This window comes from Paramormyrops kingsleyae, chromosome 1 (genome assembly GCF_048594095.1).
Source record: "Paramormyrops kingsleyae isolate MSU_618 chromosome 1, PKINGS_0.4, whole genome shotgun sequence".
NCBI lineage: Eukaryota > Metazoa > Chordata > Actinopteri > Osteoglossiformes > Mormyridae > Paramormyrops > Paramormyrops kingsleyae.
In genome coordinates this window covers 7611855-7634162 of record NC_132797.1, presented here as the reverse complement: position 1 = coordinate 7634162, position 22308 = coordinate 7611855, and the positions used below count along the sequence as shown (strand labels likewise).

General features: G+C 45.6%; 1 protein-coding gene across 2 annotated transcripts; it reads right to left on the bottom strand.

Moving 5' to 3' along the window:
- Positions 1-6355: 6355 nt before the first annotated feature.
- On the bottom strand, positions 6356-20456 carry LOC111842395 (diphosphoinositol polyphosphate phosphohydrolase 3-beta). 2 transcript variants are annotated; one of them, XM_023808961.2, is made up of 5 exons: positions 20007-20456; positions 11866-11976; positions 11153-11197; positions 10971-11055; positions 6356-8841 (listed from the first exon to the last, which is right to left on the bottom strand). In XM_023808961.2, the coding sequence occupies exons 1-5, from the start codon at positions 20103-20105 to the stop codon at positions 8660-8662; spliced, it is 522 nt and encodes a 173-aa protein (XP_023664729.2). In that variant the 5' UTR covers positions 20106-20456; the 3' UTR covers positions 6356-8659. The 2 variants fall into 2 exon arrangements, with proteins under 2 accessions (XP_023664729.2, XP_023664728.2); XM_023808960.2 differs by having other exon boundaries at positions 10971-11058; positions 20007-20455.
- Positions 20457-22308: the final 1852 nt, after the last annotated feature.

Genomic DNA, 22308 nt, shown 5'->3' with positions numbered 1-22308 from the left:
TCGTGACTGTGGGCGGGATTTCATAAGAAATGGCGGCCACACCGACCAACCGCTGAGCATCGACGTCAGATTTAAGCGCGCGTTCTCATTGGCTTAAATGTTAACAGGAGGGGGGCCTTGTCAGATTGACAGAAAGAGTGGGAAAAAAAAACTGGAGTTAGGAATCATTCAAAAAGTTAGCATCAAAAATGCTAGCTTGCATAAAATTGCTATAATATTCATTCTGAAATGTGTCCGCTAATTTAATTTTTTATTTAAATCTGATACTGTCTCTCACCTCAACTCTGTACAGGGCTGCCAACTTTGGTCAGCTGGCTGGCGTGAGATTTTCAGTTCGAGACAAGTCTGTACATGCATTTATATGTATTATATAGTTTTATTACTTTGTAAATAGTTTGTAGTGTTTGCAAACTACCCAAAGCACCTAATGCAGCTAATGTTAGGTTTATCATGGAATAATATAGATTTGCCTTGAGATTTCTTGCGTGAGAGATGACAACGCTGCCAATACAGCAGAAGCACTACATGCAAACTCGACACAGACCAAACGGGGGCCGGATTGAAGCCCCAGCGGAGTGCTACCCACTGTGACACCTTCACCAGTGACGTGCCAGGAAAACACAATTCATCTCCAGACTAGCTGATTTCTGCTGGCAAAATTTATCTGCCTGAATACTGCCATCCTTGTGCAACGCTAAGTTAAACAGGAGAGTCACGATTGTTCTCTGCCAAATGGACTTTAATGACATCTAGTGGATTGTATTGGCGTATATATGTCGTGCAAAATACTATAACAAGGATCACAGACCTGAGGCTCAAGAGAATCCTGACAAGTCAGACCCTGGCATACCCTTTTGCCTAGACAAAATATTGGTTATATTGATGATTGTTTAAATAGCTGTAGGCATACCTAAACAATTGATTTCTAATTTCAATTGCATTTAATAATTCAGAAGCCAGTTCGCAGTTGTTTGTTCACGTGTTTAATACAAGAGCATTAAGCTGAAGGCTTCTAATTGAGTTGCCTTTCCAACATGTGACAATCTGTGAAGATTTCAGCCCTGCTCTACACCACTAGTAATCAGGTCCAGAGGCTACCTTCAACTGGTTTAACATTAAATTCTGTGACCAGTTAAACACTCTGATATGACACAGGTCCAAAGGCATTTATTACAGAATATTATGCACAATGCCATTTATTCATTTTTCTCTTTGAAATATACATCTCTAATTTGGTGGAGGTTTGTCCAGTGAGATCAAATATTATCAATTGTATATTTATTGTTTTGTGTTTGCAATCTAGTGTTAAATGTTTAAAACATAAAGCTAGCTATATATAACCTGCAAAATTAAAATCCCCTTCAAGTTTGGCTACTTGAAGTTAATGCTAAATTCTTGTAAATCTACTTGGTGATTTTCTAAGATGGTGAACTGACCAGGTTTGCATAAGCTGCAAAAGTAACTGGATGGAATGACAGAGCATGAAGGTTCAGCTTCACCAATAGGAGGCTGCATCCCTGTCATCGAACTCCAACTTGACTGCACAAGCAGAAAATCATTTTGTTCTAGATGAATCCGAATCATCCTCTTTTGGGTATATTTTTTGCGGGAAATTAGTTGAAGGGTTCGGGAAACAGCTCAAAATCAGTCAACCACATGCAAGTAAAATTACAATTCCATTGTCATGTTAAACTACTACTGGAAAAATATTATATGGAGTGATTTTTAAATATTTCTAGATCCATCTCAAAGGTAACTTATAAGCTGTGTTGTTTTAAATCTACTTCAGTTAACCGTGACTGGTTTTATGGATAGGACTGTTCATTAGAAAAGATTCAATGTCAGTAGGATTTTCCTAGAAAAAAAAATCCTCTAGGTGCTCTGGTTTACTCTCACAGTGCAAAGACACGTAGTTAGAAGTGGAATCCTTCAATTGCCGAAAGCGTGTGTGTGCCCTGTAATGACTTGGCATTTGGTGTTTTCCTCGCAGAGGTGAAAAAAAATTGGTTTTAAGTACACATTTTAATTAATTTCCTTCTTGTATGGCTGTTCAATTGTACTGTTGAAATTCAAACTGCTTTTTAAAGAGCTAAGGAGGTATTTGCTGTGACAAAATATCACAACATAAAGTTAAAAATAAGTGATAAACAGGTTGCAATATATTTGAGTCCCAATCAGGAAGTACCCTGCTGTGTACTCTTGTTTTACGGTAAACTTTATTGGACAATCAGGTATTGAAACTTATTGATCAAATGGTTCCAGCATCATGTAATGAACCTAGATGCTTTGGCCTGCTGGTCATATATAGACTGCTCTCATCACTAAGTTGCCATATTGGTGTTGCAGGTGGGCTACTTTAACAGCCCCACTTGTTCCTTCATGTTTTACTATGTTAGTTTACTGGTGATGTGGTTGGTGTTACGGCCTTATCGCGGTAGACTGGTGCATGAGACCATTGGATAAATACAGAATTCAAAAGATATTTCTTGAAAGCTAAAACAACTTTAGAAACCGCTCTAGATTTACCCACCACAAAGCTTTCTATCCACACTCCAGCATTTTGTAAATATAGGAGTGGGTTGTATCTCAGAATTTACCTGGAAGATTTTGAACAAACCAAATAATAAAATGCTGTGGATTTCATTCCAATCTACAGTGTTATTATGAGGAACACCAGCATATCAAACATGGACGCAAGTCAAGAAATTTTAGTGAAAGGTAAATTCATATTGTAGATTATATAGTGTAGTTTTGGTAACAGATATAGCAGACGCTTTTATGTAATGTACAGTAGAGAAAGCATGGTCAGATAGTCCCTGGGCCAATGGGAGTTAGAGGCCTTGCTCAGGGACCCAGCAGAGACATGATTTCTCCTGAGCATGGGACATCGTGCAGGTAATGCATGGTAGTATGAATACATCTGACCCACATGTCAGGGAGAAAATAAAACGTGAAACCGAAACGAATCTTCCACACGGAGACGTGATGATCAGCGGGTTCTGAAATTTAAGACCGATGACTTACGGAGTTGCAAGTACAGCAACTGAAATGAGTACACCGCATGAAAGTCTGACGTTTATTTCTGACAGGTAATAACAATGCCGCCCCCCCCATTTCACAGAACGTAACCTCTGACTTCAGCAAGAATTCGTGGTTGAACGAAAAGTCAAATTTAACACAATTCAAAGCACATCGCAAATATGTCAAACTGACAAACTGTCGATGAACTCTTTTAAAAAACACTTGTCTACCTGTATTATTGGGAAAGTCTTTTGTAAACAATTTTCAGATGGAGAGAGTACCCTAGTACATGTTAGTATCTCATGGCTCTTTTTAAAAGCCCCCCCCCCCACCACCACCACCTTGCTCAGTCATCTGTAGCGCAGGGGCACTGCAGGCAAAGCCAGCCACTCTACAGAAAGGGATGAGGCCTTACAACCATAATAATTTGACCAGTAAGTTCATATAAAGGACAGAGGGTGGCGCTCTTTCCTTTCCTCCAAGGAGACAAGAGCTGTAGCCCCAGAAAAAGAATTTAGGTCTCCTCCAGCTGTCCCGCTGAAGGAATGCTTTTGAAAATCTAAGCATCCCAGTAATTTATACAAGCAAATAGAGATGAATGATTATAGCCCAGCATTAACACAACTGCTGTCTGATCCACATTGAGAGATAGCCCATTGTGGTTCCTATGGAGACCACAGACTCAACCAAGTTTTGGGGTGGGGGAGCTAATGTTAGGTTTATCATGGAATAATATAGATTTGCCTTGAGATTTCTTGCGTGAGAGATGACAACGCTGCCAATACAGCAGAAGCACTACATGCAAACTCGACACAGACCAAACGGGGGCCGGATTGAAGCCCCAGCGGAGTGCTACCCACTGTGACACCTTCACCAGTGACGTGCCAGGAAAACACAATTCATCTCCAGACTAGCTGATTTCTGCTGGCAAAATTTATCTGCCTGAATACTGCCATCCTTGTGCAACGCTAAGTTAAACAGGAGAGTCACGATTGTTCTCTGCCAAATGGACTTTAATGACATCTAGTGGATTGTATTGGCGTATATATGTCGTGCAAAATACTATAACAAGGATCACAGACCTGAGGCTCAAGAGAATCCTGACAAGTCAGACCCTGGCATACCCTTTTGCCTAGACAAAATATTGGTTATATTGATGATTGTTTAAATAGCTGTAGGCATACCTAAACAATTGATTTCTAATTTCAATTGCATTTAATAATTCAGAAGCCAGTTCGCAGTTGTTTGTTCACGTGTTTAATACAAGAGCATTAAGCTGAAGGCTTCTAATTGAGTTGCCTTTCCAACATGTGACAATCTGTGAAGATTTCAGCCCTGCTCTACACCACTAGTAATCAGGTCCAGAGGCTACCTTCAACTGGTTTAACATTAAATTCTGTGACCAGTTAAACACTCTGATATGACACAGGTCCAAAGGCATTTATTACAGAATATTATGCACAATGCCATTTATTCATTTTTCTCTTTGAAATATACATCTCTAATTTGGTGGAGGTTTGTCCAGTGAGATCAAATATTATCAATTGTATATTTATTGTTTTGTGTTTGCAATCTAGTGTTAAATGTTTAAAACATAAAGCTAGCTATATATAACCTGCAAAATTAAAATCCCCTTCAAGTTTGGCTACTTGAAGTTAATGCTAAATTCTTGTAAATCTACTTGGTGATTTTCTAAGATGGTGAACTGACCAGGTTTGCATAAGCTGCAAAAGTAACTGGATGGAATGACAGAGCATGAAGGTTCAGCTTCACCAATAGGAGGCTGCATCCCTGTCATCGAACTCCAACTTGACTGCACAAGCAGAAAATCATTTTGTTCTAGATGAATCCGAATCATCCTCTTTTGGGTATATTTTTTGCGGGAAATTAGTTGAAGGGTTCGGGAAACAGCTCAAAATCAGTCAACCACATGCAAGTAAAATTACAATTCCATTGTCATGTTAAACTACTACTGGAAAAATATTATATGGAGTGATTTTTAAATATTTCTAGATCCATCTCAAAGGTAACTTATAAGCTGTGTTGTTTTAAATCTACTTCAGTTAACCGTGACTGGTTTTATGGATAGGACTGTTCATTAGAAAAGATTCAATGTCAGTAGGATTTTCCTAGAAAAAAAATCCTCTAGGTGCTCTGGTTTACTCTCACAGTGCAAAGACACGTAGTTAGAAGTGGAATCCTTCAATTGCCGAAAGCGTGTGTGTGCCCTGTAATGACTTGGCATTTGGTGTTTTCCTCGCAGAGGTGAAAAAAAATTGGTTTTAAGTACACATTTTAATTAATTTCCTTCTTGTATGGCTGTTCAATTGTACTGTTGAAATTCAAACTGCTTTTTAAAGAGCTAAGGAGGTATTTGCTGTGACAAAATATCACAACATAAAGTTAAAAATAAGTGATAAACAGGTTGCAATATATTTGAGTCCCAATCAGGAAGTACCCTGCTGTGTACTCTTGTTTTACGGTAAACTTTATTGGACAATCAGGTATTGAAACTTATTGATCAAATGGTTCCAGCATCATGTAATGAACCTAGATGCTTTGGCCTGCTGGTCATATATAGACTGCTCTCATCACTAAGTTGCCATATTGGTGTTGCAGGTGGGCTACTTTAACAGCCCCACTTGTTCCTTCATGTTTTACTATGTTAGTTTACTGGTGATGTGGTTGGTGTTACGGCCTTATCGCGGGAGACTGGTGCATGAGACCATTGGATAAATACAGAATTCAAAAGATATTTCTTGAAAGCTAAAACAACTTTAGAAACCGCTCTAGATTTACCCACCACAAAGCTTTCTATCCACACTCCAGCATTTTGTAAATATAGGAGTGGGTTGTATCTCAGAATTTACCTGGAAGATTTTGAACAAACCAAATAATAAAATGCTGTGGATTTCATTCCAATCTACAGTGTTATTATGAGGAACACCAGCATATCAAACATGGACGCAAGTCAAGAAATTTTAGTGAAAGGTAAATTCATATTGTAGATTATATAGTGTAGTTTTGGTAACAGATATAGCAGACGCTTTTATGTAATGTACAGTAGGGAAAGCATGGTCAGATAGTCCCTGGGCCAATGGGAGTTAGAGGCCTTGCTCAGGGACCCAGCAGAGACATGATTTCTCCTGAGCATGGGACATCGTGCAGGTAATGCATGGTAGTATGAATACATCTGACCCACATGTCAGGGAGAAAATAAAACGTGAAACCGAAACGAATCTTCCACACGGAGACGTGATGATCAGCGGGTTCTGAAATTTAAGACCGATGACTTACGGAGTGCAAGTACAGCAACTGAAATGAGTACACCGCATGAAAGTCTGACGTTTATTTCTGACAGGTAATAACAATGCCGCCCCCCCCATTTCACAGAACGTAACCTCTGACTTCAGCAAGAATTCGTGGTTGAACGAAAAGTCAAATTTAACACAATTCAAAGCACATCGCAAATATGTCAAACTGACAAACTGTCGATGAACTCTTTTAAAAAACACTTGTCTACCTGTATTATTGGGAAAGTCTTTTGTAAACAATTTTCAGATGGAGAGAGTACCCTAGTATATGTTAGTATCTCATGGCTCTTTTTAAAAGCCCCCCCCCCCCACCACCTTGCTCACTCATCTGTAGCGCAGGGGCACTGCAGGCAAAGCCAGCCACTCTAGTCTACAGAAAGGGATGAGGCCTTACAACCATATTAATTTGACCAGTAAGTTCATATAAAGGACAGAGGGTGGCGCTCTTTCCTTTCCTCCAAGGAGACAAGAGCTGTAGCCCCAGAAAAAGAATTTAGGTCTCCTCCAGCTGTCCCGCTGAAGGAATGCTTTTGAAAATCTAAGCATCCCAGTAATTTATACAAGCAAATAGAGATGAATGATTATAGCCCAGCATTAACACAACTGCTGTCTGATCCACATTGAGAGATAGCCCATTGTGGTTCCTATGGAGACCACAGACTCAACCAAGTTTTGGGGTGGGGGAGGGGTGTTCCAGCAATCCTCTTGCATCAAGGCAGCCGCTATTTCACGTGACACCACCGTAAATTAATTAGACTAAAAAGAATACCGTTTTACAGCAGTTTTTTTTTTTTTTTTTACATCATTACAAAAATGTTAAATTGGCATTTAAATTGGCATTGGTAAAAACCACACAAAAAAAAATCTTGATATTTACAAACCATTGTTTTCTTGTGAATGTTGTCACTGTGTTCGCAGATGTGAGTGACTGAAGGGGAAACCACAGTAGAATCATTCCTCTCCTGGTACACTCTGAAAACAAGCACTCCTACATTCCCTCTGAGCGTGACCAGAACAACTTTTCCGTTGGTAAATAAGCCGGGAATAAAATATCCAGACATGCTGTCCGATATACAAAACTATTACTCCCCCTGGGCCAGGAGCAAAACATCCCAGTGCACTGTCAGATACCGACGCAACAAGCTGGCTGTTAGCAGGTGGCAGGCGTTGCGTCAGTCAACAGGGGAGATTTATTTATCCCAGTTAAACAGCTGTCCGGTCATAAGAGCAGAAGCTTAGTACTGTATATTTACCCACAATAACCCCGGCCCAGAAAGGGCCGGCTCTGGGATGTACCGAAATCCTTCTTCACATAAAAAGATTCATCATTATCTCCAGTAAACCTCCTCCAGTCAGGGGTACCGTATGGTCCAGGGACAAGGCAATGACTGCTTCAGAAAGCAACCAATAGGACAACAGAATTAACAAATGAGAAAAACACACGGATTGGCTATGGAATCTGAAGGTAGCTGTGTAAGAGTAATTTCAAGTGGTTGTCTAACCGAGGTAGCGCTTTATCTTCAAAAAAGAAACCGTGAACCTGGAGGGCATGTCCCGAGTGAAAAGCAAGTCCTGCGGGTGGGGTCTTCTTGTCCACTGCCCAGCTCAGCATAGGGCACATTTCAGCCAATCGCATGCAGACCACATTTCACTGGACCAATCAGGCCTCAGCTGTGTGAGCTGTTGGCGTGTCCTATTTTAAGGATTTATATATATATGTATGTATGTATATATATACATATATATGTATGTATGTATATATATACACATATATATACATATATATACACATATATACATACATATATACACATATATACATATATATACATACATATATATATATATATATATATAAAAAATATATATGTTTGTTTGTGTGTGCACGCAGCAACACTCAGAGGAGTCCCAAACCATCTTATCTTACTGCAACAACCAATTATCCAGTTCAGGTTTCTTCAGCAAGATCACTGGAGCTGCAGATTGCCACAAACACAGCAAATGTAGTGTTCAAGTGCGTGTCTGGAGTTCTCATTCAAAATGTATATAACCTGCATTTTTCCAGTGAGACCTGTGTAATCAAAAAACTAAACATTATGACCCCAAAGCACTGTTGCAGAAAAGGCCATTTAAGGCATCTTTAACCAAATATTATGAACTATGGCTTTGGTTTCTTAAAGTCATATAATACAAATTTCATACATTTTCTGTCAACACTGCAAGAATTCATGCAAACATCTGCTTTAACGTGTTAGTTCGCTAATACGCTATTTTACAGATACATTTTACACGAGGCTCCTGGTGTTCGCTGTGCATAACGCCCCCTATCTGCAGGAGGGGGGCAGTCCAGAGTGGGGAGAGTTATCTGCCAGTGGGGGGAGCAGAGAGTTCCCATTGGTGGGAGAGCAGTTGAGCTTGAGATGGCGCAGGTACTCTGCGTGGACCGGCTTGTGGCACTGTAGAACTTCAATGGCCTCCTCCACTTTGAACCACTCCCGCCTGCGGCCTGCAGGGGGCGATAGAGAGTGGAGATATGCAGGGAGCCAGACCCAGGTTCGATGCAACTGAATGGCTGAGGATGTGTGACAACAGCGCCGCTGTAATTTCACCGGCGAGGAAATCATAGGATCACACCTGTTAGTAATTAGGTTGCATCAGCATTTTTGCCTGAGAACAGCTGATAATTGTATGTGTACGGTCCCCCGTGCCAGTCATGACCCCTCCCCTCCCCTGGAGGGCGCTCCCACAACAGCTTTCTTTTACACCTCGCTGTACGTGATCAAAACAGCTCACTGGAAATATTTTCTGCATGAATGAGCCTCAAATACACCCAAGGAACAAGTCAGGCTGTTTATACGGAGCTTTTTTTAAAGCCATTCCTTCTTTTAGAACAAGATTGTCAGAGGTCAAAGGGTCACGTAAAAAGATCAAACAGCACCGTGTTTTCACCAATGAACTGACAGTTATGTCTATCGGACATATTTCATTTCATTACAGGCCCCTTAAAAAAACAACTAGTGAAAAGGTAGATTTCGCTGGAGAATTCCTAATTCCTCTTCAGGGGTTACAGACCCTGTGGTGTGTTGGCGAGTGCCCAGAGTTGGTTCCTGCCTGTGGCCATTGTTCCTGGGATAGACTTCAGTCCCAGGTGACCCCAGTTGGGATTAAGCGGTTACGGTGATGGATGGATGGATGGATGGCTACAGACCTTTTACTATTTCTGAGCCCACAATGTATGGCTGTTTCCTGCCAATGTCGTCCAGCATGAAGCTGCGCAGTTTATAAACTTCAGCGAAATATTACTTTAATAAAAATTCCTTTTTTGCCATGCAAATCGAAGCCTGAGCCCTCTATGTGGATCACTGACCTAACAAGGCTGTTTATGAGGTAATCTGTCTTCTGGGAACTGCTTCCAAGATGAACGACCAGATTTTCCAACAGTTAAAACCTGCAAACTTTGACCCTCATAACAGCAATTGCTTCTATTTATGATGAGAGTAGAAAAAATGGCAGGAATGAGAGCAGACTGATCTGGCTGCGTTGCCTTGGCGACAGTAGGGCATGCCACGAGGACAGTAATAGTTTGAAGTCATGCAGGAGCCCAAATATATGAACCACAGTTTACCGTCACTCTAGAAATGTCAGGCAGGCCCAACACTGTTAAATGACCCGAGGGTCTCGGATAATGGGGGCCTTCGAAGGACCATGGGACGGGGGGGTGACGCAGGTCTGCTCTGGGAAGCAGTTCAGACACTTTAGTGCACTCAGGGTCATTTTCTAGCAGAGATTCTGGGTCTTCAAGCTATCGCCAGTGCTGGGTTAGCGGAGGACAGCTGTACGCTGAGGCACGCATGGGCAGTGTCTCTGACAGACAGCTTGCCGTTTGCTATATAGGTATAGACCTGTACTGAGAGACCAACAGACAAGAGAACAAGAGACAGAGACACACAGGGTCTGTTGTTCGGTCAGTGTCTGTTGGTGTGCGTGTCTGTGCGTCTCTGTATGTCTGTCTGTTGTTCCATCTTGTCTTGTCTGTGTCTGTATCTATCTGTTGTTCAGTCTAGAACAACAGACACAGAGACACACGGAACAGACAGACAGAGACGGAGCAGCAGACAGACAGACAGACAGACAGACAGACAGACAGACAGACAGAGACGGAGCAGCAGACAGACAGACAGACAGACAGACAGACAGAGATGGAGCAGCAGACAGACAGACACAGACAGACACAGACAGACAGAGACAGACAGAGACAGACAGAGACAGACAGAGACAGACAGAGAGACGGAGCAGCAGACAGACATAGACTGAGCAGCAGGCAGACAGACAGACAGACAGACTGAGCAGCAGGCAGGCAGACAGACAGTCAGACTGAGCAGCAGGCAGGCAGACAGACAGTCAGACTGAGCAGCAGGCAGGCAGACAGACAGACTGAGCAGCAGACAGGCAGACAGACAGACAGACTGAGCAGCAGACAGACAGACTGAGCAGCAGACAGGCAGACAGAGACAGACAGACAGACTGAGCAGCAGACAGGCAGACAGACAGACAGACTGAGCAGCAGACAGGCAGACAGACAGACAGACAGACAGACAGAGGCGCCTGGAGTGTGAGAGCGGCCTGCCACCTCACCGATATTGACAGAGTCCTCCCAGTCCTCCAGCGTCTCCGTCACAGTCAGCACGTACACGTAGGTTCGATGCTTCCGGTCCTGGTTCTGCTGTGAAACGAAAGGGAAAAGCCACACGATGGTTTAAACAGCCGTAAGGGCGCAACGGTAATGCCCACGGTCAGGCGGCAAGAAGCAGGCCTACCTCAAACACGCCAAGGAGCCTGCCCAGCTTCCCTCGGACCCCAGCCTGGATGGAGGGAAACGGGACAGGTTGTAGTGAGAGGGGACCCCGCACCCGACGCGGACCCGCCGACGCGGACCTGCCGACACTCACTCTCGTGATGAACATACCAACACAAGGAATTTACAAAACGAGAGGAGGCCATTCGGCTTAACTAATAGCTTAAAGCTGTTCAAATCTTATCTCGCTCTGATTTAAAGGAACCCAAGGTTTTAGCTTGCGCTACACTAACAGGAAGATTATTCCATACTCTACCTACACGCTATGTAAAGAAGTGCTTTCTCAAATCCAGTTTAAAATGTTCTCCTGCTAATTTCCACCTATAGCCACGAGTTCTAGTATTTGAACTAATATTGAAGTAACTATTCGGTTGAACAAACCACCCTTATCTCTGACCATGTGATCTGTCACATAAACACCCTTCCATGTCCCTGTGACACACCAGGGTCACCATAACCCTGGTGAAGAAGTGGTTACGGAAGATGGGTGGATAGATGGATGGAAATGACAAAGAGAGATGTAGAGAGACTGAAAGAGACACACAGGCAGACAGACACTGGAAAAGAACAGACAGTCAGACGAACATATTATAGGTCATATGGAAAATGTCAAGACTGTAAGCCGTTTGTTTTCCCACGAGTTGCCAAGGTGATGTTGCCGGCGGCGACGCTCACTTCCTCGTACACCTCCCGCACCGCCGCTCCGCACGGCTCCTCCTCAGGCTCCATCCCCCCTCCAGGGACGATCCACTGGTCCGGGTGCCGGCTGCTGCTCACCAGAAGGACCTGCAGGGGCGATACGTCAACGGGGTTCATTCGGATCGGAACCGGGACAAGTGCAGCGGCGTTCGAAAGAAATGGAAACAACTTCTGCATTTAAGTTGTTCAAAATGATCATTCAAACAAACAGAACAGATCTGACATTTGGTTAGTATTTACGGATATTCAACATGGTAACAATAATGGGGGTAAATCGGGGACATCATTTGTTACGAAACGGAGCCAGCGGGATGAAACGCACTTTCTACAGAGGGGGGAGGCCAGTTTGCCTTTAAAACAACGCTTTTTTGTACATCGCCACCTTTGAATCGGGATTCTCTATGCCCCAGGGAAAAGGTCAGTTTTGGAAATCTGATTGAAATCCATATCCTATCCCCTAGATGGGTATATTCCAAAAGGCTCCCATAATTGAATCATAGCGAAAGAACCGACAGAAGGGGCCACGTTGGCCGTCTTTGAAATTCAGAGTCGCAATGGAGTCGAATGATCAGTATTCCTGACATTTATCCAGGGTGCACTTGCTAGGCGGTAAGGCAGACCTTCAGGACGGGCGGCTCATCGCGCCCATCGTTAGTCTCGGTAATGAAATGTCATCGTTAACCCAGATAGTCATTAGCAGCAGGTGGCTCAGGGAAAAGCTCAGATGGAGGGAGGCTTCAGCACATTCATCCATCCATCCATCCATCCATCCATCCATCCATCCAGGCCTGGGTTACCAGAAGCCTATCCTCAGGGCTGCACAGGGCTGCTACCTCCACACACACAGCAGGGCTGGGCTGTGAACGCTGATAAATCACTGCAGCAAACCAATATCCAGGGAAATTTACACAGCTCACTATTTAAAACGTCTACGAAAATAAATATTGTTCCTAGACATTGCAGCACTTGCCTGAGGTCCCAAAAATAAATTCTGAAACTTGCTCACGCAGCCTTTAAAAGAATAATTTAATTAAAATGTTTCATCCTGATTAAAAGTACAACTCCGAATACGCGTTCCATTCAAACTGCCTGACGCCGCCTGAAATATCGCAGGAAGCAGATGAACCCGATTCACCCTGAGAGCGCCCCCTGGTGACACTTCCTGGGAAAAAAAAAAAAATCAATGCTGTAGCCCTGAAGCAGTCAGAGGCTTGTGATGATCCCTTCACATTCATTCTGTGGGGACCCCTGTCGACCACAAACGGTCACACGGGGGGGTGGGAGGAGGAGTGGGGAACAAGGCCAGACCCAGGCCAACTAGGACTCCATTTGGACCGTCGCTGATTAACTGATGGACCCACACAAAGCTTGGGGCATCTCGCTATCTCACAGATGCATGTTTGGATGTGTGGCAACCCTCACATGGTTGTAGGCAGCAGGCCAGTGTGACCCCTGATGGGCTGGACCATAAATAACTGACAGAGAGAGAGAGCCCTTTCGCTCTTACAGTCCTGGAGAAAAGGATTCGGGGTAACAGCCATATGTACGTTCTTCCCCGAATGACCCACCTCCCTCTGTCTCTCTGACAGAGTAGTAGTGCTCATCTCATTAAGGCATTGATCGACACAGCACCGGGCTGTCAGGTGATGGGCCTGGCTCCAGAACCCATCTCAGCCCAAACCCGACACTTCACTGTGTCCTCACACTCTGTATGAACCGCACATCACGCCTGGCCCAGTTCCCAGGGGGTAGGGATGATGTCACGCGGTTGTCAAGTCTCGCAGCTAACCGCTAACTAGCCGTATGCCACCTTAACAGGTGCCCGCGTTATCCCAAGCTCTGCCTGCCTGCCCAGACTCAAGCGGCAGGCAAGTCCTCAAACATAGACTGAATCCAGATAATGGCAATCCCATCAACAGATCAATGGGATTCAAATGAAATTTGCAGAAGAGGAAGATCATTGACTGGCTGAGCGAGGTGGGAGCAAAGACAGAGAGATCATTGGCTGGCTGGGCTCTGAGGGGTCGGAGACGGGGAGATCATTGGCTGGCTGGGCTCTGAGGGGGCGGAGACGGGGAGATCATTGGCTGGCTGGGCTCTGAGGGGGCGGAGACGGGGAGATCATTGGCTGGCTGGGCTCTGAGGGGGTGGAGATGGGTAGAGCTTGATGGGCATAGGTGCCTGTTGGTTAGAAGAGGCCACATTCGTCGTGATGTAGCGCCCCCACCCCTCAGCATTTAGGAATACGAGCCCAAGCTGGAAGGCAGGGGGGTCACGTGGATGGAAAGGGGGGCTATTAATGGAAGCTGATAGGGCGTAGAGTGCTTCAGCACATACCGTTCCAACAGCCCCCCCCATACCACAACCATGCTTGTGCCACCACCCCCAGGGTACGTCTTTGGCTGAAGAGAGATAGTGAGAGATTTTCGTCAGATCATGCCTGCAGATGGCCTCTCACCAGGACCTTTGCACCACGTTCAGCTACTCTTAATTATCCCTCTGGAGGAAAGTGACCCCCCCACCCCCCCCCCCGGCCCCTCCAAGGATGCTGTCACCGCAGCTTAAATTCTGAGAACGACAAACAGCGTTAGGGAATACGCAGGAAGGAACAGCTGCTGCCCAGTTTAATTTTAAGCTTGGTCTGCGTTTCGCGGGCGCGGAGAGAGTCAGAGTCCCCCGTGCCAAACAGCACCATGGAGGATGGAGCTGTGAAAGCCCCCCCCCCAAAGCAGAGTAGCAGTACCCAGAAGCCCATGAAGCAGGGTGAGAATTTGTGGCAGGATATAAACACCTGCTCTTCCAAGCGGGACACGACAGAGGCACGCAACAGACTGTCAGAGAAACCCTTGTAAATGCCAGCATGTCAGCGTAACGATGGGGGGGGGGGGGGGGGGGCACTAAGCAGAGGGTTGTTTCCCGGCCCGGTCTTCCTCCAGCCGGGCTGCGGGGCTCTGAGGCTCCTACACTTTTGCTAATTTCTATAGCGCCAGTGATGACTGGTGCAACGACCACACAGACCGGTTTCCGAGCCGCCGGCCTTCGGGCCTCTTTCAGGCGTTTGCATCCCATAGGGTCACCCCTAGAGGGATCTGCCTGCACATTGTGACAACATGCCATAAGACTGCATATGCTTGACAATGTTACCCCCCCAAATGTTTAATGTGGTGATCTGATTGGATGGGATATTAAAAGATTCCCCAATGCCGGTCGGGTGTGAAAATTTCAGGCACGTCACAAAGCTCGATTTCCAGCCAACGGAGGGAGGAGCTGTTTTAAGGGGACTGGTTCAGGGCCACATTTATCTGAGGGTGACGAATCTGTAAAAGGGTGTTTCGGGGCGGGGGGCTAGGAGGGCAGGTATTTGCAAACCCCACCCACTGAGGGGCATCCAGGGGCAGCGAGGGAGCCGGACAGGTGGTGCGTCAGCACAGCCGGGAGAACAGATCTGATCAACAGGAACAGATCAAAAAGCGCACATGTGGCATGAGGCATGGCGAGATAAACCCAAGCCGACACTCTGGTACAGTAACTTCAGCTTCTGGAGGCAGGTCAAGGTCCATGACCTGTGAAGCACCTCCTCCCGGCCCAGTTTCTCAAAACTCAACGATGCAGCTGAACCCGTCCCCTTCTGTGTCACCGTGGTAACCGTCCATCAAACACCAGCCAGCACCAATCAGCAGAGGCGGAACTGGGCACCTGGCTGGGGTCTCTCTGCTCAAGCGCCACTGCATATACAGACACCAAGACACAAATATTTTTTTTTTTTAAATCACAACACCTGAAGAAATGAGCTCTGCTCAAACCATCCATCTGTCATAAGTGGCTTTGTCTACCTACATTCTACTTCAAAGAGCAGGCATCCCAAGCATTGCTGCATGGTGACAGTGCAATGGCGCCATTCTCACACGATGACCCATTCTACTCCTCCTCGAATTCCGTTTTTCTGGCTGCCCAAACATCGACTTGTGTCAAAATTAGTGCCTGCAAAGCAATCAATAAACCCAATGGCAGCGGTGTTTACCACTCAAACCACATATCTTTTGGCCACAAACAGTCACTACACTAGGAATGGCCCTGGAGTGACTTTTTCAGTGACTTAAAAGAAAACTTTAAACAATTCTTCAATACACGAAGCCAGCTATGTAGTTACTCTGGCTAGTGCCAGTACATTGTTGCACAATTACCATCCATCCATGCCCTGACTAACTTTGTTGCACACACTTCCAAGAAATCATAATTTCCACGAAACCCCTCCCAGCATCACCGTACATTCCAGCACAAACTCATAGCACACAAGCATGCCACTCCCCCTCCACAGGCCAGAGAAGCTGGTGATGCCCAGGTTACATTCCACTACTTGGGGGACACCTGTGACACCGCGTTTCATCACGGTGACACCTGTGTGGACGGGGTGGAAAGCAGTCATCCGCTGTTCATGTGACGCCTTTATCACCTACTGCGCCGTAACGGGAGATAAGCGTCAAGGTCGGGACGGTATCTTCTGATATCGATTGGTTTGGTCTGGAGAGCTCAAAAACAAGAAAACTCAGCCGGATCAATTCGCTCTGCTAACCTGGGAAGTTCAGCACCGGTCTAAAGGTTACCCTTCTGAGAGCTTGTGCTGTTATAGCCAGGGTAGGTTAACCCCAAACGTGAGACCAGAGTCTTGACATTATTGATTTATTCATAAAAGATACTGATGTTAATAAAGACAGTCCACCATCAAGAGTCCTGACTGGGGCATGAGGAATAAAAACAATACATTAAAAATAACCTGATTAATATTTTATGGTTCAGCCAGAGCCTTAACAACGTCGCTATTCATACAGTCCTATTATACTACAGCAATTGAGATTAAGTACCTTTCCCAAGAATAAAACTGCAAGTCTCCTTTAGGGACTAGTAACCGGGAAGCTGCTGGTTAAAATCAGTGTCCCAACCCACCCGGCAACACACTGCAATTTACCTGCCAATGATTTACAGATTGATGCACAGATTAATGCACCAAACACAGTCTGTCTGCAAGGAACAATAGTTTAGTTGCCAACCTTTACAGTTTCAAACGAACCTGCTTAGTTATGTATGTCGGTGTAAACAATCAAACACCATGCTGTAAATGTCAGGATGACTGATACGATTACGCTTATTCTGTCACCATCTTACAATTGACACCTTTAAGAAAAACACAAATTCTTTATTGTTGGGAGGAAAACTGGCCAAAACCCACAAACGGGGCCCCAGTAACAGAGGCTGCATTTTGTAACCCGTGATCCCCCCCCCCCCGCAGGAGCCCGCATCCTTGGCCAGTGTCTAAGCCCTTAGCGTGACGCTTGCCCCCTGGGTGGCGCTAGACATTCCATTAATTATGTTTTTTTTTTTTATAATGTCCCAAGTTCTCAGTGTTTTTAATCTAAAAGCTTAGCCAAGAGCAGGCATCTGAACAGGCAGCTTTAGCATAACAGTGCCGTTGGGGGAGTGAATTCAGGACCCCCCCTGTACTCATCTGGGTGCACAGAGGCAGACCCAGACGCTTGGCTCAAACCCCAGTCGCAGTACGCCAACCACTGCCATGTCATTACAGCCCAGAAAACAGAACAAAAACAAAACAAAAATGCATTCCACAGAGCAGTGTGTGTTACTGCTAGGGCCAGCCAAGGAAATGGCACCGTCACAGCCGATTGGTCACTCCTAAGCAAAGCCCCGGCTTGGTGGGGCTCTCCAGCTGTCTCCTTGGAAACCAGCAGAAAGATCTCACCCATCAGAAAGTAGCTAACAAATGTGACACTTCCTCTTCTGATGGACACCAACAGCCCCAGGCCCTTGTAACTGGCCCAGCCGCCCTATTCCAGGAGACAGAGGGCTTACACATCCTCATTGCTAAACCGGAGCGGCTCTCTGGACAGGACCATAGTTCCAGGCCCCCCCACGTAATAGCTAAACAAAAGGTAAGCACTGCACAGGTTACGAAGGACACCCAAGAGTACCGTACAGCTGTCATGCTCCCTGTCGCCCAGGTTACAGTCCTATGCGTGCCAGCGTCCTGGAGATGATCACGCCATACACTTTGGAAGGAGCTCAACAGTTCTATTGGGACAGAGGCCTTTTCTCCAATAGCGAAACTTGAAGTACCTGAGGGCAGAGCCATCAGACTTAGGGCAGAAAAACAGGTAGAGACCGAGCTAAGGTTCTACTTCAGAAGCTAGTGTGGTAAAATCAGCACACTCTTGGTAGCCGTGTCCGATACGAGCTGGAAGTTTCTGATGAATGGCCAGTAGAAACAAGGATCACTGCTTTTTGGTGACGCAATTCTTGTCCACAAAAACGCCAACATGTCCCAGAATTCTAAGTCCCTCCGGCGCCAATAGGGTTACATGCTATTACCATGGTTTCGCTATTGAGTGATCTCCATAATTGCAGGTCAGCAAACAACAACACCGTGGGCAACTGGACCGGACCTGCACAATGGATTAAAGTCAGAACTTGGAAAAGGGGAAATTTAGAGGAGGTATTTGAGCCATAAAATTTCACATTATTTGTTTATGTGTATAATTGGGCTGGAGCCAAGGCAAGGACAGGTCACCTAACAGATTTATGAATAAACAGACAAAAATACACACAAACTGCATTGTGGGGAATAAGTATTGACTGGAGAACGGGGAGTCTGTAGTCTGTAAATAAGGCAGTGTGGCATTTTATTTTAGGAGCACAAGTGAGAGACCTCGATGGTGTACATACTGCAGGAGGACCTTGAAGCTGTGTTCTTTGCCCTATAACCCTAAACCCTAACCGCACTACAGAATTCCTGGGGATTGCCCTAGGGCGGCAGGAAGCCACAATGCCAGTTTGGGAAAGAAACGAAAACAAAGATTTTGATGCCAAGAGTTTCACAGGACAAAAGGCCTTTATTAGGCAAAGTTACTACGCACACCTACAAACGCACGGCTGCAGAGAAACATGCCGCAAAGATAATGAAGAAAATGACACGATAAGTGCACGGACTCCCCATGGCTGAACGCAAAACCGGAGCCTTTCAAAGGGACACCCCGGCCAATTCGTCCGCTACTTATTTCAGCGTCGCGGGTTCATGCGAGATCGTTTCCCTATATATTGTATTAGCTATAAAACTGCCGTTTAAAGTCCCGATGGCCATAGGAGGGGAGGGGAAGGTAGCGCCCCAGCTAACTTAAACGGATCCATCCTATTAAACGGCACGGGCTGCGAGCAGCAGCCGGGATAGTGTTACAGTTATTTGGTATCCTTTGCATTTTACACGTTTCTAAACATGGATCTTTTAGTTCAAAATAAATCCGGGGGTGTATATAGGCAGGCCAGCGCGGCAGGGGGCACCCCCGCCGAGCGGCACCGTGAGATGAGCCACGTCCAACGCCGGCTTTCTTCATACCGCTAAAAGCAAACCAGTCCCGTTCCGCAAACCAACACGCAAGCGACATTCACATTTATCCCTATTTCCATCCGTAGTATTCATTTTGAATGCGAGAATTGAACCAGTCTACTCGCGAAATTGAACACAATAATCGTAACAACGTATCCCGTGCTCTACAGTTCAAAGTCATGCAGATGGAGCCCACTCCCCTCCGTCGCCCCTTTGCAATTGCAGAGATTTAATGTTACATTGTAAATATTAATGCGGTCCGAGGGCTTCACCATGGCCGCTACTCCCCCCACCAGAGACACCCACCCCCGCCGGGAACCTGCTCCGAGGCGCCTGGCTCCCCCTCTACTGCGCGGTAGAAGAAAAAAAAAAAAAAACAGAAGAAATCTAGACTGAGCTGGATCTCCGACGAAAGACTGGGGGACGAGGCTCGTCGGCCCGCTTCCGTAAATACCTCCAAGTTTGTTTAACGCAGCATGCAAACATCTGTCGGGCTATTTTGGTATTAAGTGTTTAATCATTTAGCTTGGATCCGAGGCTCAGGGGATCCTCGTCAGAGAACCTTAAATAAAGCAGTATCGTTTGCAAAGATGATGCGGTTAATTTAACGCACGCCAGTCAGCCTGCCAATGGACACGTTTATGGCGTTATTAAGGTTTTGACATATAATCGTGTTTCGGCCATAAAGGGGAGCGGGTGTCTCCGTAAATCTGGCCAGCCTTACCTCCTCTTCGAGTTCGTTCTTGAAGCAAAGACACGCCGCCCGCTTCTTGAAACCCTCGCAGTCGTACGTCCTGGTCTGGTTAGGCTTGAATTTCATCATGTATCCCAACCTTTATTCCCCCCAAAAGCCAGGCAGAAATACAGCAAACTGGAAGAAGTGAGCCGCCAGCGCCGGGCTGGACGAGACAACCGGCATTAACACGCAGGTCCGTAGCGCTGTTTCAGAGACAGGCTCCCCGCGATCTGTGCCATTTAGTCAGCCTATTAGTCCATGCTATTTGATGCCTTTCTGATATTTCCCGTGCGTATATTTTCCAGTCGACAAACGTTAGCATTCACATGCTGCCTGTAGATCATGTAGATTCGGTCAGTGTCTCAGCCCCCCGATACCGATGTCAGTCCTGTATTTAAGTGAACTCCGAACACAATCCTCCCACCGACCTTTACCACCAATGCGCAGCCGCAAGTCCGACTGTCGATTCGGAGCGCAGCGTCGGCTCCAGTGAGCTTCCACAGCACAGAGCGCAGCTAGAAGCAGCGCAGCAGAACTCAATACAAATCAGCTCGGCGCAGCGCATTGCAGCTCAACGCAACAGAACGTAAACTAGTGCAACGCAGCTCGGCGCAGCCGGACGCAAACCATCGCAGGGCGGCGCAGCTCTGCGCAGAGGAATGAAGCACAGCGCCTGCTGATCGATATGAGACTGTGGAGTCGGCGACCGCGGGCAGACGCCAATGAAGACATCAATAAAGGTCACGTTTTTCTCAGATATAGATGGTGAATATTTAGAAACATTAAACCGATCGATTCGACAAAATGCCTTCCAAACTACAGGCGTGCGTGACATACAGTAGCAGAAACATTTTCACAGATCGAAGACTTAGAATTTGGAGAAGGAGAACCTTTCAAGTTACCTCGACCTTTTCGTGTTGCTTTAAATGCCTGATTAATTATTTTAACCAGGAAAGCGGCGTACTGTCATCATATATCCAACATTTGAATACTTTAGATATAAAAACAGCCCAGTTCGTCAAATATGATCTTGTTTTTCTTTCTACCAAAACAGTATTTATTATATTATTACTGAGAAGATTGCTGTCATCTTATTCTTAAGAAACAAGTACAATTGTTCTGAGCAAGTACAATTAAGTGCTGTAAGGATATTATCTGAAAATAAGCAGATAGCGACTTGTTCCGATTACCATGAGTCATGAGAGAATGTTGGGAGACCGAACAGCGAAAAGACCAATTTGGCTACAGTCGTTGACTGAGAAGTGTATATGATGTGAAAACTGTGACTGCTGTTGTTGTCATAAGCCTGGCAGACATCAGACTGTATACAATAGTGAGCAATCACCAGCACACGCTTTGGTATATCCCAGGGCTATTCAAATCACAGCCTTCAAGGGCTGAATACTACTGATTTTCCAGCCTTTCTTTTACCTGTGAACCAGGTGTGAAGCCTCTAGCCAATCAGAATCAGTAATTATTAAACCAACTACCCCGGAGAACTGAAAACAAGGCCTGGATTTGGAAATGAAGAGCTCCAGTAAACCCTAAACTCAGCAGAGTTAAACTAGGAGATTCAGTGTTGGGTTAGTAATGTGAATCATGTCATCGTTGGCCAGTCAACAGTGTAGGCTGGTTTATTTGAATGTGGACCTACTTTCTGAGGACAGTGATTCAAGTGCCAGTATGGGGCTGATAACATAACTGTGGGTGTGGTCTGTGTGCATCTAGACAATGTGTGGATACACTGGGTTTGGCTGAGTCAAGCAGCGTGTAAAATGTATCACTCCATCCTATCAATGTTGGCAGTGATATCATTCTTAGGTCATCAGTATGGTAGAGTCTGGGGCCAGTGGGGTGCCCCATAGAGCTGATGACTTCTTGCTCAGTTTAACACTGGGTGTCATCCTCAGTGCTCATCAAGACTAACAGCTGTTGCCGTTGACTTCACTGGAGTCATGTGATCCCTTCCATTCCCAACCTTGACCCTCCTCACTCTCAAGTTCCCCAGACAATTTCACCCCAAACCATATAGGAGTCTGCCTGGTCCTGTCAACACTTTCAGGCCTGAAGAGTCTGAGAGTGCAGCTTCTGTTCCCCAGTGACAGTCATGGGAAGGGGGTGGGGGCACGAATGGAGGATTGATGTTAGACAAGTGTCATGACGGGTTATACCCAGAGTGGCAAGACTAACTCAGGCGTGATGAGACCCACTTGCGATTTGAGTTGATGACCTATGATTACAGCAAATTGGACATCAGTCAAAATTGACTCTAACGTTTTTACTACATTGA